Source organism: Aythya marila, assembly GCF_965140915.1.
Source record: "Aythya marila genome assembly, chromosome: 7".
Lineage (NCBI taxonomy): Eukaryota > Metazoa > Chordata > Aves > Anseriformes > Anatidae > Aythya > Aythya marila.
Window position 1 is genome coordinate 21,677,481 of NC_139048.1, and position 14,288 is coordinate 21,691,768.

At 48.6% G+C, this 14,288-nt stretch overlaps 1 protein-coding gene across 11 annotated transcripts in view; it reads right to left on the reverse strand.

The window, feature by feature from the left end:
* Positions 1-14,288, reverse strand: part of CAMK2G (calcium/calmodulin dependent protein kinase II gamma) — a 109,588-nt gene that overhangs the window by 52,132 nt on the left and 43,168 nt on the right. For all 11 annotated transcript variants that reach the window (XM_082764744.1, XM_082764751.1, XM_082764753.1 and 8 more), the window contains exon 3: positions 8,843-8,902. In XM_082764744.1, the coding sequence (XP_082620870.1) occupies positions 8,843-8,902 (60 nt within the window). The remainder of the gene's footprint in view (positions 1-8,842; positions 8,903-14,288) is intronic.

Genomic DNA, 14,288 nt, shown 5'->3' on the forward strand with positions numbered 1-14,288 from the left:
TCTGCCTGCTGTGCTGAATACGATCACCATTTACTCGTCTCCAGAACAGCAGGCCAGGAGCTCGGGCCTGCCTCCCCAGGCCCCAGGACGAGCTCTCCCCCGTAAGCCACGTCCAGACCCCAGCAAGGGGCGCAGCGGGGCTGCCGGGGGTTTGGCCTGCCACAGGCTCTCCTCGGGCACCCTGGTTTCTGGCAACCTGCTGCAAGTAAACTCTGCAAGCCAAGCAGTTACCCAAGTCATCACACAAGGCAAAAATACAAGGAGAAAAATAGTTTCATGGGGTGATTCCTGTTTTCTTCACAACTGTACATCTCTGCTTAGGAAAAGGTAATGTGGGCTGAAACACACTTGCTCCTTTATACCGATGGTCTTTCCCTGTCCTTAAGGACAGCTCTCCAGGATAGGATACGTTGACCTTGGAAGCTAAATCTAGGTTCACTAGTGATCCTAGAGTGTTAAGCATTTGGATGTCATTGGAAAATAAAGCACTCTATTGGCCAACCACCTCTGCACCACCAAAGAGTGCGTGCTGTGATTATGTAACAGCTCTCAAATTAAGGGGCTCTCAATTTAAGTCGCCTCCGTTGCAGTACCTGCAGCAGAGCCAATACAAGGCAACAGAGATTTCTGCTTGTCTCCTGGGCCGTGGTAATTGCAGTGCTCTAACTCTTTCACACGGCCTTAGTAGCGCAAACTTAAAAGTGCTCTGGGATCTGCCGGACTGAAGGATGCTATTAGAAGGTCAGCCACTCATTACAAACAGCCGCGGCTTCACTTCGCAGCAGCTCCCAGCCAGACATCTGCCTGTATCACAGAGAACGGAAGGAAGAAAGAGATACCACAAGGGGCATATTTCAAGAGACAGAGCATGCCAGTAGCAGAAAAAAATTGGAGGCTAAAAGCTGCCTGATGTCCTCTTCCAAAAGATCTTCTCCCTTGTGCCAGGAGATGCTGCAGCTACAGACACAAACCCACACGGCCCAGCAGGCTGCAAACGGAGCGCCGCCGCCTGTGGCAGCACAGGAGACGAGCGAGCTGGCGCAGATGGCAGCCACCCACAGCCCCGCGCCCCAGCTGCTCACCAGCCCGAGAGCCAGGCCGGGAAGTGCCCCACCGGCCCTGAGCCTGCCTTCCCGCATGGCTCGCATCGCTCGGGATCACACCGTCCCGCGAGGAGCTACCGCCAACCTGTGAGCGCCTGGGAGCCGGGTGCTCGGCTCCCGCCCCAGCTGTTGCTGTAATTACATTAAACACGCGGAATTCAGCTGCAGCTGCTCAGGCTGCTTCCGAAAGGACTCTCCTTTTAATTAAAAATTTGCTATTAAAGAGCATTAAATTGTGTAACGCAAATAATCCTCTCGAAATGATCTGTTCCGGCAGCTAATGACCAGCTTTGCTGCGGCGGTAACCAGCAGCAGCAGGACAGTTAGCTAACAGGACGGGGCGTGCTGCTGCTAACCAGTCCCTCAGGATCACCCATTCCTTCCTCCTCCCTCCGAATCTGCCACAGAGCAGTTAGAGGATGCTGGATATCCACCAGCTTGCTGCTAACTCCCCAGGCCCACAGCATTTCACACCAATTGCAGTTTTAAAGCTTTGGAAAATGGAAGAGAAGAAGGGCTTGTTAGCGCTGCTCCGCTCAGAAGGAACCAGGCTGCTGAACACTGCGAGGAAAGACAAGGAAGAGTCCTGCGGGAGCATGAAATGCCACACGTGCTGTTGTTTTTCTTTCCACATTGTTCACACTGAAACCTTTTTAACGCTCCGACCCTAAGTAATAAGGTCGAGGCAGTGCCCTTCCTGGGGGTGCGCAGCAATCCACAGCCCAGACAGAAGCTGTAGGGAGAGCAGTATCTTTCCTGCTGAGAAACCCGTCCTCCTGCACAGATAAAAAGTAAAAAAAGAGAACACATTCAAAGTGCCTTTAAACATTTCACTGCCAAATAAATATTATTTTTTTTTTTTCATTTTGCAAAGCCTGTAGTGCGAGGCTGAAGTTCAGTACATGATCCATAACATTCCCTGTGCCCTACACAAACATGACATGAGCCCAAGGAGCGCGTTAGCAGGAAGATTTCCTACTCTCCCGATAACAGGGCCATCGGGGCCATCCAGAGCTGTTGTTACTAACTTCCGATTATCAGCCTAGCAGATAAGCAAAGCACTTCTGATAACCACAAATATTATATTGAAGCATTTTCTAAATAAAATCAAGTAACAACAACAAGCCAACTTCAGTGCTATCTCAAAGAAAATACACAGAGAACATCCACTTCATTAGAATAAATAAAGTGTTTTAAAAAAGAAACCACAACAAATTTTAGGTCCCTCACAAGGCTCTGCATCTCTGCTACTCACGTGTCCATCATCAGGGCAAAACAGCTTGTGGGGAGCCACCTGTTTGGTGCTCAGGCAGGGACAGCCCCAAGGGAGGGTCCTTCCCTTGCCTCCGTGCTATTCCAGCCAGGGGAAAAAACAGCAGGGGAATCCTCCTCTGCCTTCTGCAGTATTGTTGAGTTTCAGCCCAATGAGCTGGCTGGCATCCCACTTCTTTTTTTTTTTTTAATTTTATTTTTTAAGGAATTGCTTGAGTATGGCTAAATCTCCCAGCTAGAGAGATGAATAATGCAACCCGAGCATCTCGCTAGCACAGACCACACAGACATACAGAATAAACACTTCCCTGGCAAGGAGGAAAACGCAATTGTCACTCCAGCCCCAAATTGAGCAGGATTATGAAGAAATGCTTCTTATAAACTACAGGCAAAATGACAGGCAGAGGATGCAGAAAGGAGAAAACAAAGGGTAAACAAGCAATAGCTAGTGAAAGAAATAAAAGGAAGGAGGAGAAATAAGAAGCTGGACTAATAAAAACCTGGAGTTTTGGGGAGCCTCCTCGCAGCTGGGTGAGCAGTGAATGGCAACCTGCAGCTCACAGGAGAGCAACTTAGAGGTGCCAAGCCAAGATCACCTTGGCTTGACCTGTGCTCCGTAGCTAAACAGCTAAGAAAGCCACAAACCAGAACTCTTCCACAAGGCCTCTTCCCCTCCACCATTCCCACTCCCCACTTGGGTTTCAGTGAGAACAGCAGCCCCCAGCGACTCAGAGCGCAGGCAGCAGTTGGACACGGCTGGCCAGGTCTGGGAGCACCCCACCTGGAACCACCGAGCTGCCACAAGGGAGCAAATGCAGCCAAACCACCGGGGAATGCCCGGCCTCTCAGCTACTCTTCGGGCACGGCATCCTTCCTGTCCCACTGGCAAAGGCAGCCTGGATGTCTGCAGCCAAATGAAAACAAGGAAATCTGCTGTTTACAGCAAAACACAGCCTACAGTTTTTTTCTTGCTCACTTAGGAAGCAATTCAAATCTCTCGTTTAAAAAAAAAAAAAAAAAAGGTGATAGGAAAACACCAGGAGGTGGGGAAAAGCGAGGGCCTGCTCAGTGAGAGGAGTTTGTCATGATGAGCAACTGAGGAACGAGGGAACCTTGGTGGCAGCTGACAGCATGAGGCCAGCACAACCGGTGCTGGCTCGGCAGGCCAGGCACCCCATTTACCACCCAGGCTACTTCTGAGTGGTGGGGGATTCTCCAAGGGGCTGCAGGCACAAGCACCAAATCTTTCCCGGTCCTTACAGCAACTTACACCTTGATCATAGCTATCACGTAAGCACACAGGGACTATAAGACTGGAAGCTTTTTTTTTTTTTAATTTTAAATAATTACCCATTAAAATCACTCCCACGAGACACAGGTACTAGGAGGACAGACTTGTCAACGGAAATAAAACTGAACTGGGTCAAAATAAATTCTGCTAATCCACACGAGATTTCTGGGCCATTTTCTCCCTACGTTAAATAAGGAATTATCCAAAATCACAGTTCATTATTTAAGAAGATGGAAGTTAAAATTACAAGAATTCAACTGCAAGTGTATTTTAGAGAAAAGCTCCGAAGCAGGAAAAACCTGAAAAAGCAATAATTCTGATAGATGCTGAGACAGCGTTTCACTGCTGCTATAAATTCCCTCAAAGAAATTAACTCTGAAGCAGTTCAGAAAAGGATATGGAGGCAGAAATCAGAACCAGAATTTGGCTCTGTCACTTGGCTACTATCAGCCTCTCTTAAATATGTTTTTGTTGTTACAGACTTAAGTGCACGCAGTTCCTCACAGCAAAGGCTGCAGTAAGCTGGGACACAATTACTGCCTTGAAGAAGGTCAAAATAATGAAGTGCTCGGTTTGAGCTATGAACAAAAGATATTCAAGAGCTACTTTTGTACAGCTGGGTTAAAAATACCCAAGAAAGAGGACAGATCATCTGGTGACAAGTCCAAAGAAGAGGGACATATTTAGACTAGCATAATAAAGAGAATTTAAAAGGAGAAGAGGAACACCTAAAAACACGGTGGACAAGCACAGTAATGCTAGAGAAAAGTTTTCCGAACTACGAATAAGAATTATCCAATTCTGCATTGTCATTGCTTTGAGAGCCCTAGAAGAGGAGAGCACTGCACGTTTCACATCTGGGCAGGAAGATACCGGGCTTCCCAGCTGCCACTGTTCTGGTATTTGATGGGTAGCAAGGGAAAAAAACTGAATTCTCCACCAGAGAATCCCTAGGTAGTGGCTGAATTACAGGACTTAAATCTAACACACAGGCTGATTGAAATAAAGTTTACAACTAAGCAGAAGACCAAAAGTAAGCAAGAGATGATACTCCAAACACTGCAAGTTTAGCTCTGCAACAAAAAGAAAGCAACGGTGAAGTTTATTTTATCTTGGCCATTGCTCAAGCTGCAGTAGCACAACTGGGAAAACACCTGCAAGTGAAGGGGCTGAGCTATGAGCCCGCTTACAGAAACCTGCCTCTTTCCTGCAAAGTGGGGACCAAGGGCAGGAAGTGCCATATCGTCCCCTTCTATTCTGTATGTTCCCAAACACACCCATGTCAAACGCCTGCAAGGTGCACAGGTACACGAACCACTAAAACGCCAGGTTGCTCATGGTGAAGCCATTCCCCAGGGAGCCACAACTCTTGCTGCTGACTTCCACAAGCATTTTGTCTGCTTCTGGACACGGAGGTTTCAGCAGTGCTGCTTTCTGCCTCGTTGTGAGGCTCCCGTATCCTCGGTAACTGCTGCATCCATCTTCCCTCTAAAACAGGCCGCTGATCTGTCCAATTTGGCGGTATTTGGTGAGCGTGTCTGGCAAGTGGTTTCTCTGAGCCTGAACAGTAAATATTAGAAAGCTGTCAGGAGTATTGAAAACACAAGTTGAAAGTCCAGGAAATCCCTCCTCTAGCGAAATCAAGTCTGATGTGACCACTCGTAATGGTGCTTTCAGATGGATGGTTCCCATTGAGAGCATGGTATGGATCCCAAAAGCCTTCGGCAGTCAGAGAATGGCCTCAGGTCAACTTTCTTCTGTCCAGAGACAGAAACGCTCTCTGGATCAAGGACTAACCACGCTGCAGCACTAAGCTCTTTGAAGGATTACTCCACTGTGATTACCTTCACCATAATGTGCATCTAAAGACAAGCAAAACACCCAATTACAGGGCAAGAGCCTATAATTAGGGCTGAGGTTTGATGAAGGCATGCGAGGATAACTCAGAGAGCAGTCATTTCACAAAGAGCAACAACAAATGGAAATGCCACTATTCCTTTTGCCCAAATAAACCTTTATTTTATCAGAGTAGGAGTGTTAGAGTCAGCATGCTGCAGCCTGGAATCACCACACTGGAATCAACTGCAAATGGGTGAGAAACAAATTCAATGGGTTTGCTTTATATCCCACGTGCAGGCAGAATGAGGAGAAAAGGGAGCACATCTCACAGGGCTGTAACTTGCGATCCTCTGCCCTGGACCCACTACAGGCTCGGGTCACTGCAGAGCAGCAGGACGTGCTGCAATGCAGTTTCCAACACAAATGGTAACAACAAAACTTTATTCCTCCATTAAAGTGAGTGCAAAATCTGCATAATCCTTCAGGATTGGTGCAGTGTTGCTAGCACAGCTCACACCGAGGCAACAAAGCAAGTATTCATCCAGAAGATGTTACAACAGGGAGCTGCAGTAACTAGGTGATTACTAACTGCCAATAGGACTCAAGGAAAAAACCCACCTCTATATCAGAACACCACAATTTCCCTCTGTGACAGCATAACAAGTGCAAGGAACATGGAAGCAGCAATGCACGTACTATCTGAACTCCAACGAGGCTTCTGACAGCATCTTACATGCTATTTCCATAAGTGATTTTGAAAATATGTGTATACGTGATTGTAAGCTAGCTCTGGATACAAGTCACTGAGAAGACATACCCAGAATTGTTACTGTCAAACTGGAACAACATATCGAGCGAGATCTTGAAATGTTTGTCCAGAGTCCAACAGTATTCAACAGCTTCATTAACCAGCTACATGACACAATATACAGCATTGTTATTGAAAATCATGTTACTGTGGGAGTCGCAAGCATATTTTAGTATCAGAAAGTAAGTCAAAATGGTCTTGACAAATTTGGGGAGAACCCACACAGTGTTTTGTTTTTTTTTTTTTTTTTTTAAAAACACTTCTTTTACTTTCATATTATAATGGGGACAAATGTAATGCCCACTTTGATAGGAATCCTCATCTATAAAAGTACAAGATGGAAAAATGATTTGCTTGCCAGAAGTTCTGCAGAAAGCAGTCAGAGACAATAATGTGTTGGAAAACAAATGTGCATCAACAATATGCTTAAACATCCATGACCTGCAAAACTTGCCAAAAGAAGAATAGCTTTGGTCTGACAGGTGAAGCAATTATCCCCCTATAGCTATTGCTAACACGGCCTTAAACTCCCACATACAGTTTTGGGCATCCCATTTCAAGATAGATATTAAGTCTCTGGACAGAATCCAAAGGAGAAAGGGAAAAAAAAAGACTAGAGCTAGAGGTCTAAAAACATGACGTATGAGAGCAGAATGAAAGAACTGGGTTTGTTTAGTCTGAAGAAAAAAGACTAAAAAGAGACATGATAACAGTCTTCAAATATGTAAAAGATAGTTACGCTAAAGAAAAACTACTTTCTACATATACACTGGATAGAAATAGAAACAGCAAGCTAAGACAGCAGCAAAGTATGTTTTTTCTAATGTCTGACAGAAGAATTAAACATTTGAGAGATTGCCGCTAGAGGCTGTGTTATTATTACATGGTTTTAAGAGCAAACATGCCTGAATGAGCTAGGTATAAAATTTTTTCACAGAACTGCTGAATGGACCACACAACTTCCTGAGGTCTTTTTCAACACACTTCAACTCTGTGTTGTAGGCAGAAGACACAATTCTGTTATTGCTATTTGCAACCACCCATTGAGTTTAGAATGACTCGTCTCTTTTCTCTTAAAATAAGAACTGTTCTTTCTAGGAAGACAAAAAATGCTCTGCAGAAAATGCAAGAACCACTGACATTCCCCCAAACGCTCTTCCAAACCACAATACAGCAGGAGACAAGCATCACTACATCACTACTCGCTGCAGATGAAGAACCAGCTGTAGAATTAACGAGGAACGTGACATGTTTCTGTTTCCAGTTGGGTTTACTTACAAAAGTGCTTATTCTCTTGGGTACAACATTTAATCTGTGAGAGGCCTGACAAGAAAAGACGTCAGAACTGATAAAAGTAAAGATGATGAAAGTTAAGTCCAGGCCAAAATATAAAGTGACATCACCTACTAAACTAAGGGCAACGAGCCTTATGGGGCAAATGAAGCTCAGTAACTAGCTAGTAGCAAGAGTTTTGTAATTCTAAACACTGTCAAGCACTAAGTTTACTGGCTGGTGTATTCATCACTTCAATCACTGCACATATTACTGTAGAAGGTGCTCACTGCTCCTCTCCTCATGCCAGAACTCCACAGTTGCACTCAGATCCAACAAGCTTTCTGCTGAAAAGCTGCCGCTAAGGTGGTTTGCATGTCGTGAAGTCCTACCCTAGTTGAAATTACTTCTTCATCACATGTGGAACAGCTTAAAGATACCGGTCCGTGAGGCATGCTGTAAGTAACTTTCCTCTTCCAGGTCGTTAGAGGATAGGAGCATACCATTAGGAAGCTGGAAGTGAGGAGACCACACAGATGCCCTAAAGTTACCTATGGTGACAGAGCTAAGCAAAAGGAAGACCATCCAACCACACTACAGGTTTCCCACATATTTAGCATTGGTTTTGTTGAAGGTGGCAACTTGGTGTATCTGAGTGTTTTGCCCCCAAAATGAAATTAAATTAGACCTTTGCTAGTGTCCTACAGGTTTTACCTAGAGCCTAAAAAAGGGAGGATAAATGGTGCAAATACCTTGCTCAAGGTAACTTCCAGCACCATAAAACATCACTAAAAGAAACCTTTAAGCAAAATATTCCATAGTGCTTTGGAACGATGTTAAATTCACGCCCTCTTTCTACAGTTCAGTACAAACTGTGTTTTTGGCTTGAAGATGTGTCTTATTTTTGCCTTCTTGTATTTCAAGATAAAACTATTCCCTTGATTGTTTTTTTTTGTTTGTTTGTTTTTTTAATTATTTTTTTAACCACATTGTGCATCACCTATAGAGCAGGAGAAGCTCTGCATGGGAAGTGGACACACACACACAGCACACTTGGGTGTGCTGCTGGGCCTGGATGCTAAAGGAACAGGACAGGGTCATATGCAGAATTTGTCAACGAGAAATTGAGGTGATGCCAACAGGCATGTTTGACAAGCTCTGGTGAACATTTGGAATCCATCTGCTCCCTTACTGCATGCTCCACGAGACGCTTTCCTCCTGTCTCACCCCTGACCCTCTGAACCCAGAGAAGCTTACCAATATTTGGATGCTTCAGAAGTCGGCAGATTCGAGCTTCACGTTCCAGTTTCTGGTGATCTGAAAGAGTAAGAAACAAGGTGTTCAGCTCCACAACTCTGAGCTCGACTCTTTTTCATATTCAACAAAGAAAGGGACACGGTGACCCAGCAGACATCCAGAGGCCCAGGTAAGACCGGGAATTGCTAGAACCGTCTCCCATAACCTCACACCTCTTCCAGACAAGGGTGGTGCAGGCACCTGCATTTGAGGCTGCAGAGGACCTCTGCTCCTGCTACAGAGTTAGTGCTGCACTGATATTCCTGCGTGGATTCAAAGTGAGCAGCAGCACGACACCACTCTTCCATCAGGCACACAAACACACAACACCGCTCCTAGTGAAGTCTCTTCTGAGACTTACCCCTTCCCCAAAGCTGGAGAAGAGGAAGAACAGCCTCTGAAGAAATAGCCCAGATGAAATGGAAAAGGACCTGCTGCCACCTCAGAGAAACAGTGGGGAAGAAAGGCAGAGCAGGAGGGAGAAATACACAGCTACTGCTCAGGCACAGCCGCCACACGATGCAGGGACCGCTGCCAGCTCCACCGAGCCGTAAAGGTAACCGTGCTGCAGCACCCATGGCCCGCGGCGCTGGGGAAATGCTGACCCAGCACTTCCAGACCTCCAGGCGAGAAGCCCTGCCCAAATGCTAAACATGCCCATTCCAGCCCAAAGGCAGTATCAGTTTAAGCAGGACAGTCAGCTGGATTAATGACAAACACATCAAGGAGAGCAGAAAATAGTTTCTCCTGCTTAGAAATGTAATATGCATGAGGGCAAGGAAAGGAGAGGGAGCTAGGGCAACTCTGCCCATCTCAGCCAAAAAGCAGAGGCCTGTTGGCTGCTGAGGCTCAGACAGGAGATTTGTACTCCATTAAAGCACAGTTTCACTGAGAGGAGCTGAGGGAGGCAAATGTTTGGGGCAGCCCCAGAAGCTGCTGAACTCTTAACCCCTGGGGATGCAGATGTGGAGAAAGAGGCAAGAGAAGAGGACTGCCCTCCCTCCCAGCCCAACCAGATAAAGAGAACAGCCAAGTAGGCTGCCAGATCTTGATGCTTCTCCTCCAGCAGATCTTCAGCACATAGGGTTGAAAACACACCTCTGCATCCCCTGGGCCACCCAAGTTTTTCCCCAGGAGTAAGCAGGGCCTTGGCTGCTTGGCAGATCCCTGGTAGAAGTGCAGCATCCTCTGATTTACACGAACCCCACTGGAGACCCACATCAACACTGCCCTGCCTGAGCACAGCCTGCACAGCTCCACGGTCTCTGCGTAGTCTTCCCTTCCCTCTGCACAGAGCAGCTTTGTGTAACCGTTCTCTTCCCCACGAGCAGAAGAGACAGACCACAGCAGACCGCAGCTCAGAACACCTCTCCCGAGCTGGGAATAGCAGCTCAGGGCACTGCAGGATTTCTGTCTTCTTTCCCACTGCTGAACTGTAGAAAATGTCCCAATTAATATTTTATATGGGCTGAGATGTGCTTACATCCTCATCTGCTGCTGTTCAGGGAGGGGGAAGGTAAATTACTCCTTTCATCTCTCCTTCCTTCTCAGTTCTGGAAATTATTGTTGTTGTTGCATATATTTTACAGCTCCGTGCCAGAACCACTCCAGCAAAGCAGCTGGCGGCAGGAGCCTGGAGAGGATCCACGCAGTGCACCAGGGCCCGGGGAGCCAGCGCTTCCTCGCCTGCATTGCCGGGGGCCCTGGCTCCCCTTTCAGCAGCACCTCACAACCCAAGTTTTGCAGATCAGCTGCAAGGCAGCAGCCTGCGCTAGCACCCCGCAGCCAGGCCACGCTCTCGCAGCAGGACCCTGGTTTCAGACGAGGTATTTGGAACCCGCGCGCACGCCCGGGACTCGCACATTCCCCGCTTACCCTCCCAGCTCCACTTGGAAGCCCTACAGGAGGGGATCCTTCGCCCACCCAGATCACGTTGCCTTCGTGCACAGTTACACTCGCAGGGAATCTGTTCCCGAGCACAAGGACACGGGGAAGCAGACGGCAAAAACAGCTGAGCAAAGGGGGAAGGAGAGGTAAGGCCTCATCACGTGCTCCTCAGCCACCGAGCCCTGACAGCCAGGACGGACAGCTGACGGAGCGAGGCTCAAACAAAATGACATAACCATCAAAATGCCACGGGAGATGTAAATCAAGAGCAATTGCTCCCCTGCAACCCTACACCCGCTTGCAGAGGGAGGGGAGCGGGCAGGGCCGGCAGCGATCACGGGCAGCAGGCGCGGCACAACTTGTGACAGGAGGTCAGCACCCCGCTCCCCGGCCCTCCAGCACCGCACGGCCTGGCCGCGCACCAGCAGAGGAGTACAGCGCCCCGGTCACAAGGTACAGGAAACTATTTCTGGTCGGGGGAAAGCATACCACACTGCTCTGTCTCCAGGGCAACAAAACAGGCCAACTCAAGCACAGCTCGTGGAGAGCAAGCACGCTCCCCGGCGCGCGGCCGCGCCAGCCCGGCAGCACCAGCGCAGCAGCGCCAGCCCCGCAGCGAAAGGTCAGCCTGGGCTGGGCTCCTCGCCTGCCTGCAGCATCACCCCTCCCAGGCAGCGCCGCATCACGGCCCAGCTCGGGACCTGCCCAACAGCCCCCATGGCCCAGGAGAGCCCCTGCATCCCCTGCGGAGCCTTCGGGGCAGCACGGGCACTGCGCTCCCCTTCCCAGCATCAGTGGCAGAGTCAAGGCAGTGCTTGGGGCAAGCAACCCGGTACCTACGTACTTGAGCAATAAGCAAGAGTTGGAGTCTTTCTTCTCTCTCTCTCTGCTCTGACAGCTGTTATTCACAATAGGAAACAGAAAAAACTGCCAGCCCAGTAGAGCCGAAGGTTGGGCTCGAGGACACATTCTGCAGAACCACAGCTCTCCTTGACTGCATTAGGAGAAGGATGAGGAGAAGATGCAGGTTCAGATCCCTGCCTCATCAAGAGCTTGCAAAGCTAGCCATTTCTCCTCCCTCTCCCCAAAAGACCAAGATGATTTCTGCAAGCCACCTGCGGAGCGAAGGTGGAAGCAGGTGAGCGCAGCGGCACACCCCGAGCCACCGCAGGATCCCCTGCCTGGGGCATCAGGCCCAGCTCCTGCTTCTCACCAACCACACAACTTCCACCAGCAACCTCCACACCTTGCCTAAAACATCCTTTAGAAAACAGAACCAAGACTTCAAGTGGTAAAAAAAAAAAGGCCATATATCCACAGGAGTTACTCCAAGCGTTAGTTACCCTTCCTGTCAAAACTCTGCGCTGCCGTTCCAAGTCTGAATTCACCCATCTCCTGTTTCCAAATATTGGATTTCATTAGGCTCTTTTCCTGCTAAGCTCCAGAGCCGTCTAGCCCTGAACAATAGCTGATGCTTAAAACTTAAGTACAGGATATTACAAGCACTCATCTAATATTCATTTCATGCTTTCCAGCCAAAAAAGAGGCTCCTGCTGTTTGGACAGCCCTTCTATCTGCATCTGAACCAGTGACTATCCACCTGCACAGAGGAGCGCAGTTTATGCAGGCTATCTTGTAGCAAAATTTAAAACATAAATGCTTCAGGAGATGGTGCTTAAAAGCAGCATGCACCAATGTGTCCCACGTTGGACACGCAAACTAAGGTGCGAATGTTTATGCCCGGTTATCAGGCCTTTGTAGGGGTAAGATTTCTGCATTTGTGTCCAACAGCTGGAACTACATGTAGCCGAGTATCTCACTTCATTGCTCTGCAAACACTGCTCTCCTATGTGCACCGTTACTCCAGCCCCATTCCAGTAACACCACAGTTCCTCAGAAGACACCTGATAAGAAACGAGCTGCTCAGAGAACCGGGATTTCTGAGGTTTGGGTTCCGACCTGTCTGGGGTTTGCTTGAACAGCGAACACGAATATTGTCTGCAGCCTTGGTCCAAGTGAAGGACCTGCAAAAGTGAAACCGCACCTTGTGATGTGAGCACGCAGCCCCTGCAGCTGCGCGGCCCCCACGCAGCAGCTGGGCAGCAGTGGCGGTGCTCAGCCCACGTCCCGGCTGTAACCATCACTAACAGAGCTGGGGAAATCCAAAACCCAGCCCGAGAGCAGGAGACACCAAACCCAAATCCCGGTAATTCAGCCCGTATAGTATAAATGCGTCAGACTTCAGCAGGAAAATAGGAAGTGATGTAAAACAGAGGTGCCCCAAACAGAAATGGAAAGCAAAAGGCAGGTGGCTTTCCCTCACAACAAACTGAGGATCTCCAGCAGGGCGGGGAGCATGACTGGTTGTGAAACAAAAGAGCGTTTCTGACTCTTCTGTAAGAAAATCCTTTCAGTGTCTGGCCACCTCGGTCTGTTACCACGAAGATGCTGTGGCAGAGATGGGTGGAGAACGAAAAACCCCAGCTTCTGGGCTCCATTCTACTCGAGGCAATCAGTTCTCAATTTTCTGCTCTAGCATCTGTCTACAAGCCCTGCTGCTCGGCACGTTTACTCCTCACCAGTTCCTTCTCCTCCAAGGGTAGCAGAGGCCTGGGGAAGAACATTTTCAGCCACACAGACGGGGCACAGGACACCTACAAATTGCCGCAGCCTAGAGCTGTCAAGTGAGAACATTTATATAACACCACCAGAAAAAAGATGAAGAAAAAGGTCACCGCGCTTCAGCAGCCTGTTAGGAAGCGGGGGGGGGGCTGCAGGGGAAGCAGAGGGAAACGCGCCTGCATGGAGCTGCGAGGCACTTACAGAAGGCTGGGTCCAGAAAAAGCCACCTGCAACCAAGCCAGGAGCGATACAAGTCCCAGGCAAGCAGGATTTGGGCTGAATGTGAGCTGGGGAAGGCAGCGAGGTGGCTGGTGCTGACGCTGCCACCCTGCACATGCTGCTAGCACAGGTCCCAGCATCACTGGGTGAAGCTCTGATGCCCTGACGCTCCCCAGAGCTGCAGAGGGGGATGGATGGATGGATGGATGGATGGATGGATGGATGGATGGATGGATGGATGTGTTTCGGCTGCGATACAAACACAGCACCCAGCCAGCCTCCTGCTGCAAGCTCCCCAAAGGAGCTGTGAGCAAAGAGTTTTAGGAGCCCTGCCTTTCGTTCACCCCTCCTGTCCTGGAGCAGCCTGGTTTGCTCCAGGAGCACACATCAGCAAAACTGTGCCTGTTTCAGGTCGCTCCTGCTCCTGGCAAGCAAAAGACAGCATTGAGAAGTACTTGAAAGAGCGGACAAAACAGTTACAGAAATAAAGCCAAACACCATGTTATCAGAGAAAACAATTTCACACCTACCCGAAAACATGGTGGAAAAAGTGAACTCTACCATCATTTCTTCAACCAGCACCACAACCAGCACTGCTCGGCGATGGCCCCAGATGCCGAGGAGCACACCCACTGCTCTATTTATTTGCTCACTTTACCCAACAACAACTACACCGAGG